Source organism: Heliangelus exortis, chromosome 1 (assembly GCF_036169615.1).
Source record: "Heliangelus exortis chromosome 1, bHelExo1.hap1, whole genome shotgun sequence".
NCBI classification, from domain to species: Eukaryota; Metazoa; Chordata; class Aves; order Apodiformes; family Trochilidae; genus Heliangelus; species Heliangelus exortis.
In genome coordinates this window covers 173,472,359-173,494,752 of record NC_092422.1, presented here as the reverse complement: position 1 = coordinate 173,494,752, position 22,394 = coordinate 173,472,359, and the positions used below count along the sequence as shown (strand labels likewise).

At 41.5% G+C, this 22,394-nt stretch overlaps 1 protein-coding gene across 3 annotated transcripts in view; it reads right to left on the bottom strand.

The window, feature by feature from the left end:
• Window positions 1-480: 480 nt before the first annotated feature.
• CFTR (CF transmembrane conductance regulator) overlaps window positions 481-22,394 on the bottom strand; it is an 83,737-nt gene continuing 61,823 nt past the window's right edge. The window contains exons 22-27 of one of the 3 annotated variants that reach the window (XM_071733707.1): window positions 15,705-15,941; window positions 13,947-14,102; window positions 6,802-6,891; window positions 3,596-3,768; window positions 3,141-3,246; window positions 481-1,724 (exon numbers count right to left, since the gene is read on the bottom strand). In XM_071733707.1, coding sequence (XP_071589808.1) covers window positions 1,518-1,724; window positions 3,141-3,246; window positions 3,596-3,768; window positions 6,802-6,891; window positions 13,947-14,102; window positions 15,705-15,941 — 969 coding nt within the window. In that variant the 3' untranslated portion in view covers window positions 481-1,517. The remainder of the gene's footprint in view (window positions 1,725-3,140; window positions 3,247-3,595; window positions 3,769-6,801; window positions 6,892-13,946; window positions 14,103-15,704; window positions 15,942-22,394) is intronic. The other 2 variants (XM_071733708.1, XM_071733709.1) reach the window with 2 other exon arrangements.

The following is a 22,394-nucleotide window of genomic DNA, read 5'->3' as shown; positions in this document are numbered from 1 at the left end:
AAAGATGAATTGTGGAACAGAACCAGAGGGAGCAAGGGGGAGGGGGAGAAGCAGGGTGAGCGGCTGCTCCGGAGCCCCGCAGCACCACCTAGTGCCGCCTGACCCGGTTCGGCCTGAGGGTTCCATCCATCGGTTTCATAATAAATAACATTTTGAAATAAATAAATAACACAATAAAACGATGGGTATGTTTTGATATGCAGCAAGGACTGAATTGGAAGCAGCAGAACGGGTCTGTGGTGGCTGCACTGAAGGGCGGGGGTGTTGAAATGTGTCATACAGGCAGTCTCTCTTTTTTTATTCTTTTATTATTTAAAGAAAAGAAAATATCGAAAATATCAGTATCACTAGAATACTTTCGTGCACAAACCAGCATTGGACAGTACCTGGCCTACCTCTGGGGCTGCCCTCGTTTTGAACAGATCTATCGTAATCTGACATCAAAGAATAGTAGCAAAAAAACTCCCAACAATCCAAATATAAAACTTTTTGTACAAATATATTTGTCTTTATAGAACATAATCACTCTTAAAATACATAATTTCCTTAGTAAATGTCTGCAACAATATTAAAATAAATAAAATATCCTAGAGAAAGTTCAGTTTCATCATAAAACTGCAAACCAGAGGAGTACAAAAGTTAATTTCATTATTAAACTCTACTTCAGAGAGGGGTTTTTTTGGTCTTTTGTTTTTTACCAGAGTAAAAAGCATATAAAGGTGCCAGACCTATGCAGACTGTTTCAGCTATACTGCCAAGAGTCCTACCTCTCACTAGATCCTAAATCCTGGTGTCTGCCTGCACTCATCCCATCCCACGGGCTGGTAGTGTGTTCACATTGGGTGGAGCATCTGCTAGGATTTAGGAGGAAATGCCAATTGTCCCTGATTGCGGAGACATGACAGATGTTGACTGGCTTGCAAGTCAATATCCTCTCTTCCTTCATTCTCACCTACATTTCCACCTTCATTCTCACCTGCTATGAAAGCTGAAATTACAGTTGCTGCATGAAAAACAAAGAGGAGGAAATTTTCAGTGCGCCTCGTTATTACAGTCCCTTAATTTGTTTGCAGAAGTGAATCCAAATAAGCTTTTTACATTCTGATTTTTCTATTTTCCACCCAGGTTTGATTATTTGTCTCACATTCTTCCTGCTGCCTGGACCTCTCACCCAGCAAGGAGTGAGAAAACTTTTTTCTAAAAGTTTTCTGAAACAATTATGTCAGGCTAGGCAGGTTACTTCTGCTTGCCCATCTCGTCTGTACCAAATCAGAGCAGCTTTTCAAAGGAAGTCCAGTTTTACCACTTCAAGTGACAAAACTTCAAAGAACGTACTAACTTGCACACAACTAACCATGGAAGGGAAGTAATTCCCAAATGCACGTGTAGTCACTGGAGTGAACACCTCCTGCAAGGTTCAATCTCTGCATGACTCCCACAGGTTCAGAAGTACTGGGCTTTCCATCATGGGGCACTCCTGCTAAGTCACTCCACAAAGAGGGGGCCGTCACCGTGCCTCACAGCCTCGTCTCCTGCACTTCTTCCTCCGTCTCCTCCTGCAGGGCAGTGATTTGGGGGTGGGGTTTGCGTTTGCTGGAGTGTCTGTGGTGTACTGGGAGCAGCCTCAGGCGATCAGCATGGCTGATGGCTTGCCTGAAGGAGCTCTTCTCGTTCAGCAGCTTCTGAATGGATTCATACTGCCTCAATTTATTGTCCTCGATTACCTGAGGAAACACTTCACATGAGCGACAGCGGTGCTGGCAGAATTCAACCAACACAGCAGCCAGAGCAGAAAAGAGAAACAAAGATGCAAGAGAGATCTAACAGGAAAATCCCAGATTAGCGTTTGCAGTTCTAATTGCAGCCATTAAAAAACCGAAGTTATTAACATTTGAATATCTGGAAAAGGTGCCTATAGCTCAGGTTACACAAAGCGCTGCTGGGTTTGCTGGTTTCTCCTTGCAACATGACTGACTTTTACCTCTAAGCTGGTTCCCTGAAGTCTCCAGGTTGGGTGGCATTCCCCTGGCACTGCTGAATTGTTAGGTTAAGAAGGCGTTCACTGCAGGCAGGAGGGCTGCATGGCAAGCAGAGGGAGAAGGCTGCCAGCAAGGTGCCCTCTTTGCTTTCCTCTGCCCAAACAAGGAAGCGCTGCTGGGCTGTGTTTGAGGGAGACAACAGGTTTGCCCTGTAGGGCTGTGCCAGCTTGCCTGTGTCAGGCAGCAGATGGGAAAAATCAGGCTCCTCTGCCCTGCAATGCCAGCACTTCTCGGGTGAGGGCATAGGTCTGACAAGAAAGAATTTTTAGCAGCTCTGTTGCTCAAATGTTGTTGGGAGGGTGGGAAACCCGCTCTGGGCAGAGGGAGGCTGCCTGCCGGGGGGCTCTGAGGCCACAGCCGAGGGCAGGAGGGCTGAATGAGCTCCAGCACGCACCGAGGAGCAGCACGTCCAGAAGAACCCACAACCTGCCTGATGAATTGATCGCTTCAGCTTCATACTGTATCCCTCCTGCTGTGCTAATACACCCAAATCAAACACACCTGGAAAAAGATGTTTCACTCTACTAATATAACAAAGGTCGTCTCTTTTGAAACAGTCAAGAAAATACAGAGGAAGGAACCTAATTTTTAAGAACAGTTGCAGAACTTCCCCTTTATTTCCTTTACTAACCGTTTTTATTTAACAAAGGAAATAACCCAAGACTTCACTACTTTGCCATCTTGATTGAACAAGAAAGGAATATTCAAGAAAACAACGACTCTGACCATCAGATGTTTTCTCAGAAAACTCCTTTGCCCCACGGAGCCTCCCACTGCTTAAGAGCGAGTGCAGCTGTTTCTATACTTGAAATGCTAAAGCTCTGTGAGATGCTGGGATTTTTCTAGAGCTCTGAGCCAATCGACAATATAAGGTACCTGGGACCTTCCATGTGACCCAGCTCATCTGAACACAGGAATCTACAGCAGCTCATGTGAAATTACCCACAGGAGCCTGCCCATCTTCTGCAGGTGACCAGGTTGCTCAGCTGCCTTGAATGACCCTGATTGATCCAGCCAACTTCATCAGTTCTGCTTGCAGTGTTTTGCACATTCATCAAATGTAATGAAACAACAATAGGTGAGGCTATGAGAAACACTCACCAAAAATCTCTGGCACTCCAGCATGGCCTCAAGCCTGTGTTCAGAGAGTATCACTGTACAGTTGGCAAACGCGTGCTTCAGAGTCTTCCTGATCACTTGAGAAGTTCTGAAAGGCAAACAAGCACAGCAAAGTGTTGGGACTGCAGTGCACATGGCAGCACAGCTCATAACTTTATTGATGTTACAGCTAGTTACAGCCTAGCTGTGTGATGTAAAGCTCACGTGCATGGACACCATCCCCCTGCAGTGTCTCAGCACGCTGCATTTCTGCTGTCAAAGTGGGTGTCACAAAGCTCAGGTTCTAAGCAGGCTTCCCCTGATCCCCCATGCAGAGTTAATAACACACATAACTGAAGTCAGGCTTAGTAATGGACCAGACAAGTTATTTTGCATGCTGCTGCCTCACTGATTTTCTTATTTTGTATTAGAAGATAAAACAAATGATCAGAACGTACACAGGGTCCAGGTGAGCACTTGGTTCATCGAGCAGCAAGATTTTAGCTTTGCTGAGAACTGAGCGGGCAAGGCACATCAGCTGTTTGTGACCGTGACTGAGGACACAGCCTCCATCCACAAGGACAAAATCAAGCTGGCCTGGAAACTGCTCAATTACAGACTTCAGCCCAACCTGCCAGAAAGAAAAAGGACAGGAAAAATCAGTGAGATATGGCTGCTGCTGACTGCGGGTATGGCAACCAATGCCTTTCTTTTCCTTGCCTTTCAGTTCTGACAGTGAAAAGAAAAATGGATGTAAAGTGGAATTTGTCCTATGAAAACTGAAAACCAGTATCCAGGTGATGTGAAAAACACTGAAATATGTGACTCTTGCAACATGCTAGGATTTATGTTGGGAAGCTGAGAGTTAATGCTTCATTTGTTTGTCACAAACAATGAGTTTTGGCATTCTGACCAAGACATTTTGAGTTATAGGCTTGAGAAAGCAATATATTTGAAACTTTTTATTCAGCAGTGATGTGCATCATTGGAAATGTTAAGGAAAGTGATTTTTTAAAGGAAACAGGCCTCTTTGGTTGCTAGGAGAGTAAAAAGAAATGACCAAAATTCACATACTACATTACAGCAACAGAGAAGATAACCCAGGTCATCACAGCAGTTGTCTCTTTGGCTGTGAGAGTGTTCTCATCTGCTCTTTCTGTTGCCCCAAAGGTCTTAGGCACTTTGTTCACACTACTGGCATCACAGGCTTCCCTCTGGCACTTGTGACAAAACATTTAAGGAGGTGCCTGTGCCAAGTGAAGCTGCTTCCCTTACACCAGAAACTGGAATCCAGCCCAGGAACTGTCTTCTGATAGTTTCTTCCACTGCTCCTTTCCACTCTCACTGGGAGATAGATTTTGTACACCTTTGCACCTTCCACAGGTCCAAACCAACCCTGCTCCTTGGGCTTATTAGTAGCATTTACAGATAAATATTTGTAAAATATAAGAACTATGAATCATATGTGAGTTGCATTGCTCAAAAAATGTGATGCAACTTGAGGGGTTTATGAAGAGGCCCTCTTGGGTTTTATAATATTACTGACCTGCAATTAATTTGCATCCCCGGGGAAAAAAAAATATTGCAGTTCCTCTTTTGTGTTTCCATTTTTCAAGGAAACCATATTTAAGCAGAGGCGTTTGGTTACATCTGTTGAGTTTCTGAGGAGTTCATTATTTTCTTCATAAACAAATGAAAGCCAGTGCTTTGTTCCTTACTCCTCTTTAGAACACACATTGTGTCCTTTAATTAAATTTTGCATCTAATGGCTGAAAATGCACTTTCTTCTTAAAAAAGCACCAGGTCTCTCCATGTACCTGTAAGGTCCAGACAACTGATTGCAAGAACAGCCTCAAAAGTTGTCTCAGTCAGATTCAGGTGCTGAGATATGGGGGCAATAAAAAGTGAAACATCTGCTGTGTTCAGACAACACCTTGCTCTCTGCTGCTGATTCCAAGGAACAAAAAATCTGGTGCTTATCTCAGCAGGATCCTCTACATCCTCTGCAGCTAATGCAGGTCAGGGAGAAGCTGACAGTTAACTTTGTGCCATGCTCCCAAAGTTACACAGCCTCCCTGCTGCTAAAAAGCCAGATTACAAGACCATGAGCTTTGTAAACAATCCAATCACTCTGACTAAAAAGTAATACAGTTCTCTTTTCTATTTTTTTTCCTCTCTCACCTGCACAACAAAAAACTCTACATCACATATAGATTTGCCATATTTCTTAATGATAAATACTTTTTTTTTTTTTAATTGTCACTGTAAATGAAGTTTAGGTCTGTAAAATCCCAGTCTCAATTCTCACACACAATCAAAACAATCAAGTCAAATTTGTCTTTTCCAGGAAAGGGGGTGTTAATCCACACTCCATTTTTAGCTCAGCCTCAGAGTGGAGTACAGCACTGAGCACCCTCTTGCCTCTTCTAGGACAGTCTGAAAAGCTGCTGTCACATCATTTAATGAAAAATGTCACAATGTTTTTATTTGACAGTGAACTACTAATATGAAGTGTCTACTTTCCTCTTTCCCTAACATAGGGAAGAAATGAGATAAACCCACAAGAGAGAGAGCGCACAGAGTTAACCTTCTGGATGAGAAAGGAGGAAGCTTTTGGATGAAGTCCCACACTTGTAAGTATTTTCTGATACTTGAGACTTGCTATGAACACGGAAAATGGCACCAGTTCATTGTTGAGTCTGTGGTAATTAGGTCATGTCTACCTCAGAAAGAGAAATCTCCTTTCTAGACTGCAGCCCTTTCCCTCCTCTAACTCTCTGCCTTTTCTCGAGGCACCTATGCAACCCATTAAGCACTGTCAGAACCAATAGGTGGCACCTGACAACTGTAATGCACAGGGTTCAGTTCAACACAGCAACACAACTCTACAAATCTGGGCCCTAATCTTGAAAAAAAAAAAAAAAAAAAACATTGCCAAAACCTCAGCATAAAGCTAGAAGTAAACTTTCCTGTTCATAAAATCTAATATTCCGTGATTCTTATTTTTCATGGGGGAGGCAGCTGCCCATGAAAGAAGCAGTAGGTAAGCCTGCATGTGGTGTCAGAGAGCACTCCTTCTCAGCTGCTTTTATGCTGGCCTGAGAATCACAATAACTATAAAATATTTTGAGGAAAGCTTTTTCTAACCTGAATATAAATATTTCCTATCACAGTAATACCCGCCTTATTTCTAGGACAGGCCACAGATGTTTTTCTCTGTTTTCCTGGCCTCCAAAATGTTTCCTAGACACCTTTGTACATTTTGGTAGAAAAATGCCTTTCAGAGATTTCATATATTTGGGAAACAATTAAAAAAGAAAAGATTACAGAACATTTTGCTGCATCAGCTTCCTCCACTTTTTTTCTCACAGGGTCATCCAGCAGAGGCAAATATAAAACCTCATATATACTAAAGCACTACCTGAGTAACCCAGACTAAGCTGTAGAGAAGTTTTTTTCTTTTTTCTTTTTTTAAAGAACTCTGACAAAGGCACTTTCTTATTAGGTAACAAGGAAACATGTTTATAACACAGCATTGCCTTCCCTCAGCACTTTTATTCCCAACACTCTATACACATGTAACACATGACAATCATTTGACCAACACTGCACTCTGCAGTCACCACCTCACCAGAGGGACACAAATAACATTGAACAGTTTTACCTCCTCTGCAACTTTCCATATTTCTTCATCTTTCCACTGCCCATAAGGATCCAAATTCATCCGAAAAGTTCCAGAAAATATGAATACCTTCTACAAGAAAAAAATAAATATATTTAGGCACAGGTAGATAGAAACCCTGAAACATTCTGTAAAGGATAGTAAATAGTAAAACACAGAGAGGAAAGAATAGCCCTCTACACTTTCCAGGTGGAGTTTATTTCAGTTTATTAAAAGTTTTTAAAACATTGCTCTAAAACAACAATTTTAAAAATCCTTATGTTCATTTTTTTTGCAATTCTCCTAATAAAAACTTAGCCAAACTTCTCTGAAAAACAGGAAATTTCAGCAGTTTTCAGAATAAAATATTTCCTGCATTTCCATTTTTTAATAAGCCTTAAAAAAAAAAAAATTACTAAACCAAAGTTTGTGTTTTGGCAGTTTTGTTTTGAGAGAAAAAAGTCTGTTGGATATTTGTCAGTAATTCAAGGACATTGTCTTAAGATGTTTCTCAGCTATGAATTTCTCTTTTTCTAATCAACTGTAGCCAAACATGTAAACAACACCATTCTCTTACCTGACATCACATCACATCCCAGTCCTATCTCAAAAGAGAGGTTTTTCCTCTCTCTCTCACTGTCACATCACTGAGATGTGATGCAGAACAGCCTGATTCACAACTGCAGCAGCAGCAACCTGGTTGCTGATGTACAAGGCCTCCCTGATGGATGCCAGAGCTTGTGCCCCCTTCCTCCTGGGTCCTTCCTTCCAGCTCACACGATGAAGAGGATGCACATATCTGGGCACCAAGAGTGCATCCTTCTTGTTCTGAAGGTTACTGCTCAGTTCTGCTTTCCTCATCAGTTTAGGCAAGCAGGTTTAAGTGAACATCCCTTGGATACATGTTTCACAGCTCAAAAAACAAAGACCCAGAAAAAATTAAATATTTGTTTAATCTCTTTTTACTTTAGGTGGGTGTGTCAGATTCTGGTGAGAATGTCGTTCTTCAAGGGACACTGAGGTTGCACAACTTTTTTAACAAGATAAAACCAAGCTCTTGCTTTCTGTGCTGCGAGGTACACCTACTGCTTCTAGCAGTGAGAACTTGCTCTCAAAGAATTTAAGTGCCTTGTTGAGAAATACTACCATTTGCTTGCTCTTTCCTTGTACATACGGAACAAATACCAAGAGGAAAGATTCGAGACAATTATTTTATTCTCTTTTGTCTTCCTAAAGAAAATATTTATTTAGAGAAAATGTGTTGAAACATCAGCGATTCACAGCCAAATAATTTACTGGAGTCTTGGTAGTCAAATGGTACTGGAGGCAATGAAAGACTCCCTGTACCAGAAAGGGTATACTTCCCAACTACTTTCCCAGAGTTTAGTCAGTCTACCACAATTTGCATCTGACTTAATCTGGGAGCTTGGCATTCTTTCATCAGATTTTACAGTGATTTATACCCACATTAACATTAATCATTTAATTATGATTAATTGAAAGTTTAAACGTGACATAGGAAAATAAATTACTTTAATTAATTTTCTTTAGTAAGAGATGTAAACCATTGCCAATAAATTATTTGGTGCAAGAGAGAAGGAATTACCTGATTCAAGAGACCAGAGGAGAAAAGCAGCTGCACGTGGTGCTCTGCAGTCAGTGGGGTGGATTTAAGTGTGATGATCCCTTCCCCACCAGCAACACCCTGAGCGAGCTGCAGTGGAGGCTGCACCACACACAGAGATAGAAATACTTCTGGTAGAGGCTCAGGGAAAGGGTAGACTCCTTCCTTTATAACCACAGTTGTTAATAGCAGTGAGTGTTTCAGTAAGTACAGCACAGTCCTTTTCCCATGCCCTGCACTGATCAGGAGGTGTGAGTGGGGCAATATCTTTGCAGCAGGATTAGATTCCTACCCAGTGGGTGTGGTGGAAATAATAACACTGCAGAAAGAGTGTGAGATGTGGGTTTGTTCCCACTCTGAGCAACATACATATAACTAATGGAACAGGTATTTTCATTTTTCAGTGGTAAAGAATAGTTAACTGAACAAACCAGTTTTAAAGATGATAGGGCTGAATAACATTCCTGCTGAAGTGCAGCAAGCAGAGAAATAAAGGGTACTACTTTCTTCAGAAACTGCTGTTATTCCTAATAACTGCTTTCAAGAAGCAGGGCACTAAAAGCAAGCCATTCCCAAGAGAATTTTTTTTTTCCCACAAGGTAAATATTTCATTGTCCTGAATTCTGGTACTTATCTCTCCATTTCAACACCTCCTTCCTCCCAGCTCACTAGAAACCATATAGGGTTTACTTGAGTAAATAACATGCTAGTCACATGGGAAGTTTAGAGGCCACTTAAAACGAAACCGAAAAAAACCAACAAAATTCGTAAAGCTAGAAGTCTAAAGTGAAACAAAGCCAAAAGTGGAGCCCATGAATCTTAGTGTTGCTTGTAAATATGGAGGAAGCAGAAATTAGGAGCATGTGGAAAGGGGGAATGGATGTCTGAGGAGACCCTTATCGGTCACTTGTTTGAATTCACCCAGGATAATCATGACAACAAAGTTTCTCAGACCTGACATTCATCCACAAGCAAAACACTTGAGAATATAAATATGGTCATGTTTATGCTCTGACCACCCCAAACATTGTAAATCAATCATCTCCTCTCAAGGTCATTAATCCCCCTCCATGGCTCCAGTCTCTGAGCATTGGTTATGGTGTGGAATAGACCTAGCTTGTGACAACAAGCTTCCTAACTGATTTAAGTGTTAGGTGGAGAACAAAGACCCTGGAGTACCTAAGCAAACACATACAGAAGAGTAAAGACTAAAGAACAGTTGATAAGAAGCTGCTACAGAGTGAGAGTACCCTGGCTGTGAGTAGCTGCTGTTGCAAAGCAAGATAACCCCTGTGCAGCTCCTCAGCCAGACCCAGGGACCCTTGTTCCCATACACCCCAGGGCTGGACAGCAAGTGCAAGGTTAACTGGAACCAGCACAAGCACGAAGTTAAGAGTAACTAGAGCTATGTGAATGCTCTAGTATTAGGTGAAGAGTTGAGAGGTTTAGTTTTCATAAGTGTCCTTTAGGGACTCTACGCTAACAATATTTCCAGACAGGAGTAAGAACATGAGAGCACTGTAAACCTTCTGCAAGTTTTTGGGGCCAGCTCTGTATCATTCTCTCCTGAGGGTGCCACAATCTCTGCCTCTCATAGAGCTTAGTGGCAGACACAAGTGCTGCATTCCTGGCAAAAGAGCCCATGATGCAGAAAGCAATCCCCATACTGCCCAAGATGAGAACTTGGGGTTGTTAATTAATGTCCCTGGGTGGTCTGTGCATGGGCCTGGTGCAGCAGATGTGTGTGCCCCAGTATGGGGAGGCTGACCCAGCAGCTGACTCACGGGAGCACCTCTGGGGAGCAGTGCAGCCTGTGCCAGGGCACCCTGCAAAACAGCCACCCCTGCAGCCTCTGAAAGTGACCAGTCCTTTCTCATACCTTTCTCATACCCTTCTCATGGAAGGGTATGAGACAGACAGGCAGAGAAATAGAACAAAGTGAGATGGCTACTGAAAAATTGGAACTACAGTGATAAAAGTTGCAAAATTTCACTCCTTAAGTAAAATAAAGATGCAAAAATTATTTGATTATTTTTAATTTGTGTCAATTGGCAGTTCCACAAACTGTAGGAATCCCATTTTCCATTATAAGCTTGATTTTAATTCTATATGGAGTATTTATATGTAGAAAATGGAGTGAGATCTGCCAGGATGCTGTGGAATAATGGTCAAGAGGGCATCAGAAATCCTCCTGTTCCTTAAACCTAGCAGCATTTTATGGGTCTCAGATTTCTCCACATTTATTTTAATGGCAAATCGGCTGCAGGGCTCCTGTTCTGCATTCAAGCCAAGTTTCTGAATAATTTTCTCTATTTGACTCTATTTGATGTCACCTGCATGAGGCCCTGTAGGCGAAAGAGCTTCAGTTGTTGAAACCAGATGCAGCTGCATGTCCTCACTTTGGAAATGTGGTGGGGAAACTTGCAGAAGCAGCATCAGAAAGGGCTGCCCAGAAGGAAGGGATGATGACTGCAATTATACTTCAAGCAGCCTGCTACCGCTGGACTAATTGCTTTGCATGAGAATAACAAACATCCTGGAGGAGCAGCGCTGTGGTCAGACTGTGGCAGCACCAGCATGTGAGGAGCTACAGGAAAGAACTTCCTTGTGGGTGCTCCAGGAAACATATTTTATACATTTTACCCCTTCACACCACTGCAATGTGCTGACAGCCGGATCTGAGATACCGAGAGAAACCTGGTTTTGCCTTTGCTCCAGCTCAGCACAGTCCCTGAACACAGCACAAGCAGTTCCAGCATCACCGGCGTGGAGCAGCCGGCGGGGTGTTAGGATCACACAGTGTTTTCCTCGGTGATTTCCTCGGTGATGCCTGCTTAGGAAAACACCGAGGATCACAGAGGAAAAGCCCTTCTTTTCTTCTAAATTGGGAAATTTACAGATAAGGAAGGCGATTAGAGTATTGGAAAGTTTTCATGAAAAAGCATGCCTCAGTTGGAGCTCCATTCTACTTCTATTGAAGCCGCTCCAGGAGAGGGCGAATCTTCACGTGCTGCTGTCAGACTCCCAGAAGAGGCAACTTTTTTTTTTTTTTTTTTTTTTTTTTTCCATTCTGAAGCCATAGGTGGACGGCAAAGAACAAAAGGCTCCCTTTGTTCTGCCAGGAAAGGCAGGGTGGCATATGCAATTTTTCTTTCCTGCTGGGAAACCGCTGGTGAAAACTTTGTTTCATTCTGAATGTGGGAACTTCTGAGGCGTAATGTGCAGTTCTTTGGCAAGGCTTCGGGACAGGAGCTGTGAGGTGAAGCAGGCAAACAGGCTCGCAGCTCTCATGACCTTCCAGAGAATGGAGGGCAGGTATTTTTTTTTACATCGATCCATGTATCAGGGACTTCCAAACTGAGCTAAATGTGTAATTTTAATATTGAACTAACAATGCACCTCACTAGCAGAAGGGCAAGTTACACTGCTTATGTAATACATGCCTCTTGCCTTCTGCTGATGGCTACAGAATCATATTTTCTTTACTACCAGTGACTCTACAGTCAGTACTCAGCTATGAGAATTATTAATCATATTTTTCACTGGAATAATGAGGCTACTTGTTACAAAGCATTCTGTTTGCTCCTCAGTCTATACATTCCCAAGAACAGATGGAGATGGAAAGCTGGAAATCCTGCTGGGCAACCGTATCCCAAAGGAACAAAGAGCTGAGAGCAAAAGGATGACTATGGGAGAGATGAGGAAGCACCTTTCAATACAGAAAGTTACACCTGACTATATAGGAAAATTTTCCAATGGAGACAGCTTATACTGGTAAAAGCTTCCTTCATCCTACACAGCCATACTTTGGAGGACAGCTGTATAACACACCTGTCCTCCAAACAGGAGCTTTCAAAGAAGAGAAGGCCAATATATGTCACTCTTTTATTACTGTTGTTGGAAAGAACTGACAGCTTTCAACAACAAAAATATAAAACATGGCATTAAAATTATACAGTTTGTTCTATCAGTTTTCATTCCTACCTTTACAGTGAGCGATCACTATTTAGTGTTACTGTTTGCAGCGAATAATGTTAATTTTTTTTACAGATAATCTGGAGTCATAACTAATATAGGACACTGGACCAATGAGGAGGACCCTGGCAAAGGACCCAGATGCCCTAGGTCCTTAGATTATTTTTCTTGTTCCAGTTCTTAGAGAGTGCTATGGTACCTAAACCCATGTGAGGAGGCACTTCCTTTTTCCTATACTTTGGCCACAATAACCCCATACAGTGCTACGGAGCAGGGAAGGAGTGGCTGGAGAGCAGCATGGCAGAGAGGGACCTGGGAGTACCGGGTGACAATCGATTGAACATGAGCCAGCAGTGTGCCCAGGTGGCCCAGAAGGACAATGGCATCTTGGCTTGTATGAGAAATAGTGTGGCCAGCAGGTCCAGGGATGTAATTCTCCCTCTGTACTCAGCATTGGTGAGGCCTCACCTCAAGTACTGTGTCCAGTTCTGGGCTCCTCACTTCAAGAAGGACACTGAGGTGCTGGAGTGGGTCCAGAGGAGGACAATGACACTGGTGAAGGGACTAGGGGGAAAGTCTTAAGAGGAGCATCTGAGGAAGCTGGGGTTGTTTAGCCTGGAGAAGAGGAGACTCAGGAGGGACCTTATGACTGTCTACAACTACCTGAAGGGAGGCTGCAGTCAGGTGGGGGCTGGGCTCTTCTCCCAGGTAGCTAACAACAATACAGAGGGCATGGCCTGAAACTGCTCCAGGGGAGGTTTAGGTTGGATATTAGGAAACACTTCCTCATGGAGAGAGTGATCGGACAATGGAATAGACTGGTGAGGGAAGTGGTGGAGTCACCATCCCTGGAGGTGCTTAAGGAGAGACTGGATGTTGATGTGTGTGGTGGTGTTAGGTGACGGGCTGGACTTGATGATCTCAGAGGTCCTTTTCACCTTCAATGATTCTGTGATTCTGTGACTGCTGCAAGCATGAACAACATGAAGTGCTCCCTTATACATGCACCATGAACAGAATATTGAGAACCAATGGCTAAAAAAGTGATCAGGTAGTGGTCTATTGAAATATGAGAAAAGCAGTAATTCTGCTAGTGGCCTGTCAAGGAAATCAGGCAAATGTTACACATATTACAATGGTATGAGATGTGGGACTTAGAAAACAGTGCCTGAGAACACCACTGATTGTATTTTTTAAATTCAGGCGGCACTATCTTATTTTGAATCAATGTGCAAACTATTTCAGAGGCACAGGGATAAGCAGGCTACTTCTGTCTATGTGTGCTGAGTGTGCTGTACCACACACTGTGCTGTACCACTGTGCCATTTCTAGAAGACATCTTGTATGAGTAGCATAGAAACCTGAAAAGTAGTTTGCTGTGAATCCTTGCATCCATCCATCTATCACAAACACTCCCCTTTTCATGAAATCTTTGCTTTTTCTGTTTCTCAGCATAAAACAATTCGCCTCCAGCTTAAAAGTAACTATGCACATATGGATACAGAACCAACAAGAATAAAGGCACACGAAGGCACAATAATCTCATTACCTGAGGAATCACTCCAAATGCCTTTCTCCATTGCTGCACACTGACTGTGCTCCAAGAGACTCCATCAATCTGGATATCCCCTTCTGTATTCAGCAGTCGCAAAAATGCAAAAAGTAAGGTACTTTTTCCTGAACCAGTTCTTCCTAAAAGGCCCACCTGCAATGCAAATCATACAGGCAAACACTTAGCAACTGTTCATATGTTAACCACAGATTAGGGCATACATACTTTGAGATCTCAGCCATACAGAACAATCCACATGGATCTTAATGGGATAGTAGATGTTGTTCATTTGGGAGTGACAAAAGTCTACAGCAAGGGCTGAATGAAACAGCAGGCCAGACTGTTCTGTCATAATTAACTAAGAAAAAAAATCTGTTAGCCTACCCTTAGCTGAAGAACAGGAATTTGCTTATATATTATCTTGTACTGATTAGTACAAGATAACAGGGACAACTCTTTGTGCCTTTCCCCTTTCTTTTGGTATGAAGCTCTCTTCAGCAAAATCCCATCCAGCAGAAAATAAATAACTAGGGAATGGACTTGCATCACACTACGGAGTTACTGCATTTCCATATAGTTCAAAATGGGGCCAATCAGACCATGAATTTGTAGTGTTTCATCTGGGCCTGAGGCAGTGGTCACAGCCCACACCGTGCCACCAGACCACAGTGGCACCCACACCTCCACACTCCAGGAACCACAGGTGCCCTCTTCCAAATTCAAAGTGGTTTCAGGATGCTACAGGAAGTGAGATCCATGATTTCAAAATTTTGGTGCCCTCAAACAGTAGATGAAATATTCAGTTCATCTAAACCAAGACAGATCTATCAAACCTGGCAGAGGGTTGTGTTATCCAAATTAGGAGTGAAGAGCTGCCTTGTGGCATGGCCAGGGAGCTGTCACTGAACATGTTACATGAGTTAAAAACTCTCCGTCCACACAGCTGCAGCTAGATCATGCAAGCCTTTCTTCCCATCCCACCAAGGACAGTCTGTTAGCCTGCCCTAGCTAAAGCATGAACTTAAAGCAAAATGTTAAGCCTATGCCTAATTGCTGTCCAGAAACTAAACCTCTTTCTTGAAAGTGGCCCCAAGCAGGCATGGAGATGAATTAGAGGTCTGTCAAACTTCTGAAGAACTGAGCTGTGTGGTTTGCTATACAATAATTCAGGGTGGCAAAGAGCCCTCATTCAACAGGCAAGACAGCATCTCCACCCTCTGGCTGTGGGAGCCAGCAGTGCCTTTCCCTTGGCACAGTGGTTGGTATTCTTTTGTGCCCTGCTCCACCTGGGTCAGGCTGCCCCCAGCACCTGTGCTCACCAGCAGAGCAGCCTTCCCTCTCCCCAGGAGGAGAAGGTGGATGTCTTCAGGCACAGGAATACAACTTAGGGAACTACTGCATACATTTTTTTTACTGGTATATTAAGTTCCTCAGAGTCAGGAAACATTCTCACCATGCTTCACTAAGTTGTAAATAGTCTCAGAATTTCTAGGATAACTAAGACAGATTTTCCATTTTCTCCTTTTTTTTTTTTTTTTTTTTTTTTTTTTTTTTGTGAAGCCAATAATCCTACAGATTTTTATGTTATTCAGGTGCTTTAGATGATTATTTTTACAACAATTTCACATTTCCATTTACAAAACCCTGCTGAACTCAACCTACTCCTTAGTCAATCAATAGGTTTATAATGACACTTCTGCAATTAAGCTTAAGAGAAGTCAGAGCGAACACACCAAAAAAAGAAAAGTGCCTTACCCTTTGCCCTGAACTTATTGAAAAAGAAATGTTTTCTAACACAGCAGCTCCTCCATCACTGTATTTGGCTGTAAGATCTTCCACAGTCATTTGACCCCCGGATGGCCAGTTCTCCTTTGCATGTCTGTTTTCGATTACAAGGGCATCTGAAAACTGGTTATTCTTCTGTGGCTTAACGTTTTTCATCTCTTCTGTTGGCATGTCAATAAATTTAAATATACGTCCAACAGACCGCATCTAAGAATCAAAACAAAGAGCATTCAAATTGTAACTAATACTTAGCTAAGAAAACAAATGAAACCAAGTTATTCCTAATCCTAGCCAGAATAGAAAATCTCTTTTCTGTTTGATACCACGATATTATTTTTGAAGGTAGGATACTTCTTCTTTAGAGATTTACATTCTATTGCTCTTTTACTGCTGACATTGGTCAAATATGGCATTCCACTTGCTTAATTTTCACATGGACACGATAGCTCTTTGTACCTTCTAGAACATATTTTACAAACTGTACATGACCTGTATTTATGAAAACAAAGTATGATCAAGAAAGTGATCTTGGAGTCTTCCTCTACTTCCTCCTGTAAAAGGCTGAACAATCTAAAAACTGAAGTTCCTCAAATAATGATTTAGCTCCCAAGATCAGCAGAATGGATGAAATTTAAAGAAGTAAAGCAGCTGTATCAAGCAAAGAGGAACAGTCATAAGTCTTTAAAATCTAGATATTTATGAGAAATTATCTATACCTTCTAACAAAGAAAAATAGCAGGGTTATAACTAGTTTTATATCTGTAATTACATATTATATGAAATAATAAAGTCCCATAGTTCCTGAATTTCAGAAAGAAGTTGCTAATAGGTGTCTTGATGAATTTTTCAGAAGAGCATGGGATCAGAAGGGATTTTTTTTATTTATTTATAGGCACATAAATGGGTCAAGGGTCAATTAATAAGGAGCTAATTCACCTTCTTCCTAGAAATTCACTGCTCAGATGGTCAGAAAGTCCATTTTTAAGTCCATGGACTATTTTGATCCTATGCATTTCTTAATTGTAAATTAATTTAAGATTCTAAATAGTTCTTTTACCTTTCCGGATTCCCACATTGATTTATAGAGGTCCATCATAGATCCAGTCACCTTTTATTCTCCAGGACTAAAGAAAATCCAGGTTTAAGCCTATTTCTTAACATATGTTCTCCTCCAAACATCCCAGTTCAAATTAAGCTTTCTGTCTGACCAGAATGTCCACAGTAATTTGGATGATTCACAAGGGCATTGTACAAAGATATCGACATTTTCTATCTCTATATAGGAATATCTTGATTAATTCATCTCAGGATCATATGCTCTGTCTTCACACTGACCAAGCAGTGGTCATACAAGCTTTCCTCCATCTTTTTTTCCATTTTTAACCAAGGAGATCCTTACTTACAACAGAGGTTATTCTAAGTCCCTAAATTCAGGCCTACACTTTGGCTACTGAAATCTGTTTTATATCAGCCATTTGAGGTCACCTAATACCTTTCAGCTCACAGCGTCCTCCTTCATGCTAACATTGCCTTCCAGTTTTGTGCCTTTGGCAGACTTAATAATTTTTTCCTTTGTTGAGAGCATTAAAAAATAAATAAATAAAAAGATTAAAAAGAGCTCAGTCACAAATCTAATCTTTGTTGAGTAGCCTCCCTACAGCTTAATACTTACAGCTTAATGCCATTTCCTTTCTGTCCAACTCATTAACTAGTTTACAGTTCTTGCAATAATCCTGATCTCCTTCATTTATATAATCTCTGAAGCAGAGCCACAGCCAGTGCTTTCCTGAAGACAAATGAGATCTACTACATTACTTTTGTCTGGAAAAAAAATCATCAAATACACTTATCAGGTTAGTCTGATGCAACCCTAATATCAGCAAACCTGAGTGAATTCATTCTGTAAGCACTGCATCTTTGACAACACCTTCAAAATAGTCTCTAAAGACTGCTGCCATCAGAATAACAAACTGATGGTGGCATCAATGACTTCCCATGTCTCCTTCTCTACCAATACTGACAGCTGTTTATCCTATCATGTGTCACCACCAGTGCTCAATGGGTTCATTTGAAATGGCCATTACCAGATCTCCAGCTTCTCAGCCATTTTTTCCTGAACCCTAGGATGGAATGTCCGGTCCCATTTGGACCACATGGAGCACATGAGGACCACCATTGTTCCAGCCCAGCTTCACATGTTTAACAGAAATGCTCACCTGCAGAACCTAATCATGTTCAGTTGAAGACTGATGTTAGATGGACTGAGTCGTTACAGACTGGAGAGTTTGGCCAATTCCAATGGGATGAGGTTCAACATGGCCAAGTGCCGGGTCCTGCATTTTGGCCACAACAACCACAATGGCCACAATGGGGAGCTCCAGGCTGGGCACAGATTGGCAGAAAGGGACCTGGGAGTCTGGATTGACAGGAAGCTGAACTTGAGCCAGCAGTGTGCCCAGGTGGCCAAGAAGGCCAATGGCATCCTGGCCTGTATCAGGAACAGCGTGGCCAGCAGGTCCAGGGAAGTGATTCTGCCCCTGTACTCAGCCCTTGTGAGGCCACAGCTTGAGTTCTGAGTCCAGTTCTGATACCCTCAGTTCAGGAAGGAAACTGAGGTGCTGGAGCAGGTCCAGAGAAGGGCAAGGAGGCTGTGAAGGGATCCAGCACAAGTCCTGTGAGGAAGGGCTGAGGGAGCTTGGGGTGTTCAGTCTGGAGAAGAGGAGGCTCAGGGGAGACCTCATCACTCTCTACAACTCCCTGAAAGGAGGTTGGAGCCAGGGGGGGGAGTCAGTCTCTTTTCCCAAGTAGCTACCAGTAAGACAAGAGGGCATGGACTTAAACTCTGCCAGGGGAGGATTAGATATTAAGAAAAAATTCTTTACAGAGCAGGTGATCAGGCATTGGAATGTGCTGCCCAGGGAGGTGGTGAATTTTCCATCCCTGGAGGTTTTTAAGAAGAGACTGGATGTGGCACTCAGTGCCATGGTCTGGTAACTGCGGCGGTAGTGGAGCAAGGGTTGGACTTGATGGTCTCAGAGGTCCCTCCAATATGGCTGATTCTGTGATTGACAGGGTATGTGTCTTTCCATGGGCTACACAGCAAATGTAGGGAGATCATGATTCTAACTTAGGAGCTTCAGTTACATGCCTACTTACAACTAAGTTGGGATTTGCACATAATTTCCACTTCAGATATTGCAAACCCCATTTCTTCCTTCTGCTTTGCTTTCAGCTCCACATATTAAACACTGTCTTTTTTTCTGAAAACTGAGATCGAGTTGTCATACGGAATCTGGGACATTTGCAAGTCTAGCTTTGTTTTTGTAAAGCCTCTCTTTACCTGCTTCTTGACCTTCAACATATAGCTTATTTTGGTTAACAAATCCATTCTGTGGAGGCTGTAATTTCTAATATTTCTAATATTTCTCCTTTTGGAGAATGTTGTTCATCCTAGTAGTCCTACAGTCTCCAAATTTCCTGTTTTTCTCATGCTATGCAGGATACAAATTTCATTCCCTCATTTGAAGATGTGACCTCAGTCTACATTCAGGTCCCTAAGATCCTCAGTCCAAATAATTTAATTAACCGGATTCCTTCTTTTACCAAAATTTTACCTTTATAAACAGGAGTAAATTATAAAATAGTGTCAATTCTTACTCTTCAGAAATTATTTAGCAAAATACATTAATACCTGGGGAGATACATTCACAGATGCTGTATCGAGGAGTATCTGGGCCTTATAATTAGCATGTGTTCTCTAATCTGTATTCCCTACTTAGTATTTGTATTGCCCTCTCTAGTAGCATTATAGAAAACCCTTTCTACAGCTTCAGCCTTGCTAAACTGCTTTTGCATTCCTTCTGCAAAGTGATTCTATTTCATATATTGCCATTCCTCCCCCCTCTTAGATTTAGACTGAAATTGTCAGGTAGATTTTCTATGCAGAAGCAAATATATATTTAAAATGTAAGGAAACACTGGGGTAATTGCATATATCTCAGCACCCTGAAACACAACTGTGACAGTAGCTTTGGAAAGGATGCCCATCAATTACAATTTCTACCTCAAGTCCTCTGCAAGATGGGAAGTCATGGTCATCATCATGTTGATATATGAATGTCATCTGATTTTGGTCATGCAAACAAGACAACCTTGGGTCAGACTGCCAATTTTCTTCCTGTCTGTCTGTCTTCAGTAAATCCCCAAAATGAGAACCACACATTTATTTTAATCAGTGTTTGATGGTAGGTTTATTTACAGAAATCTTGCCCTTTTAGATACATCACTGCTTCAAAAATTAAGGTCTTGGATTCACCAAGAGCTGTGAACTTTTCTATAGGCAAGGATTTCCTATAATTGCCCAAGGGATCCTAAGTTATAAGCTAGCTAAAATCTCTCTGAAGCCAGCTGGACAGAGAGCCTCTTCCCTTACAACAGAAAATTTAATTTCTGCCCCAGCTCCTCTGACAGATTTATAGTCATGTCACATACAGATATTTTAGACAGCTTAATACTTGGAATCAATTCAGAAGGATGCTTTCCTGGTTCTGTAATTTGCATTATGACTTATATCTGGGCAGAATGTAACATAAATGTCAGTAACATTTTACAAAGATTTCCATTCTTTCTTTCACAGGTAGAAATCTTGTGTCATTCATGATGACAGGTATAGTGTAGGTGACAGCAAGTTTCTTATCCATTATTCCCATCAGCACTGTGCCTGCTATATTCACAATCCCTAACTAATGCTTTAGAATAAAGGAGTATATTTACTACTTTAATCTAAAAATGTCTAGAGCATAATACACTATTTTTAACCTTGCCTAATTGTATTTTACTGAGATTTTAATAACATTGCAAATTCTTTAATTTACTTTCCCATTAATATAACTTAAGCTCTTCTTAATGTTGGAGGAGAGTTCATAATATAATTATGTAATGTTAATTTCCAGAAAGTAGAAGAAGTAATTCTTCCACAAGTAATCTAATTCGGTTAACTGCATCGGGCCCTATCTTCTATTCTGCTAGAAAAATGCAGTTACCCTCCCCAGACCACACACAAATAGTATTCAATAATCATCTTCCAAGACACCCTCTTCTTGGGTCATTTTGTCTGGAAAATGCAGAGTAGAGCTGAGAGCTCCTATGGGAGGTTGGTTCAATGGCTCATGTTGTGAAAAAACCCTGTGCAGCAAGTCACTGCAAAAACTAGGTCAGTGCAGATGGATCATATGGATTTACTGAGGTTTCATAACTTCTGCTGATACATTTTGGGTGCACATATAGGACATATTCCCCTCTTCCAAACTGCAAAAATGAAATATCTAGTTCATGTCAGACTTGTACTGAGTTTTTTGCTCTTTCTCACACTGCTTTGAAAGCAGAAAATGAAATATTTTAACAGATTTTTCTTGATTCTGTTCCCTTCCAGATGACCAACACTTTACTTTGAGAACTGTCATTCTGATGCAGATTTTCCAGTCAAGTACTGAGTCTATTTAAACTTTGGAAATGAACAGTAGTCTCAGGCTTTCTGCTGATAGAAGTAAACAGAATATTAAGATCAGGTCCTAGTTAAAGAGAAGCACACCTATGTAGCAGGTGAAATAGCATGGGAAGATAAATGCAAGATAACCAGCTCTAAAACCACCTTTATTTTTGACAGGCCTAAAATTGTCACTGGTACTCTTCTCAACCATGTATTACTTTAATTCTTCAGCATCCCTGATGTACAGGGTGGGGTTCTGTGAAGTTCAGCAAAATGTGGCTTCCTGTCTCTTTGGGAAACTCTTTTTATATCTCCTTACATAAGTAATCTTGGCAACAGCAAAAACATGGCATTTTTTCTTTCCCTGATAAAAGGAATTGTCCTTCCCAGTTGCAATGCTGCTACTGCAGGATACACATCAGTGAAGGATGAGGTTATAAAGCATTTAAACAGTCCACTGGGACCACCCAATGCTTATCTGAAAGCAGCACTTAACAGAAAGCTTATTTTCTATTTCCTTATGAAGGAAAAAAAATTAAAAATACTACAAGAGTCCCCGGGGGAATAAGAAAAAGACTGAAAATCAGCTAGAGGGATATTAGCAGAAATTATCAAATTGCAAAGATAAATCTAGCCTAAACGGTAGCTTTATATGAAACAATAGATAGCTTTCTGAGTGACCACTTATGTTTTCAAAACAAAACCAAAAAAGAAACAGAGTAGATAAAGTATCAAGACTGTAGAGAATGAAATGCCAAAACCATTCTGGGGTATTAAAAGACAATAGGAATTTTTCAGTTAAAAGCAAACCTGTACAACAGAAATTACTTCAAGGAGAATATCTGGGTATGCAAAAACAAAATCCAACTTAGAAAGTTAGATTTCTTCAACACGTAAGGCAGTGTCACAGAAAGCTCAAGAAGGAGATTGTGTGGAATAAAGTCAAATTTAACAGGTATCCATCTCTCCAGCCAGTATTTCTTCCAGTATAATTTTACCTTCTTCATGTGATCCCGCTTCCCTGTCCTGCTGCCCTCCTGTCCTTTTGCTTGCATTTATTTCACTGACATCCCATGCCTTGCTTATCTTGTAAAACAACTCAGCACAAGCTTAATATTATGTATATAATTACAGGAAATAAGCCTGCAGACATAGGCTTCAACCACTTGTAG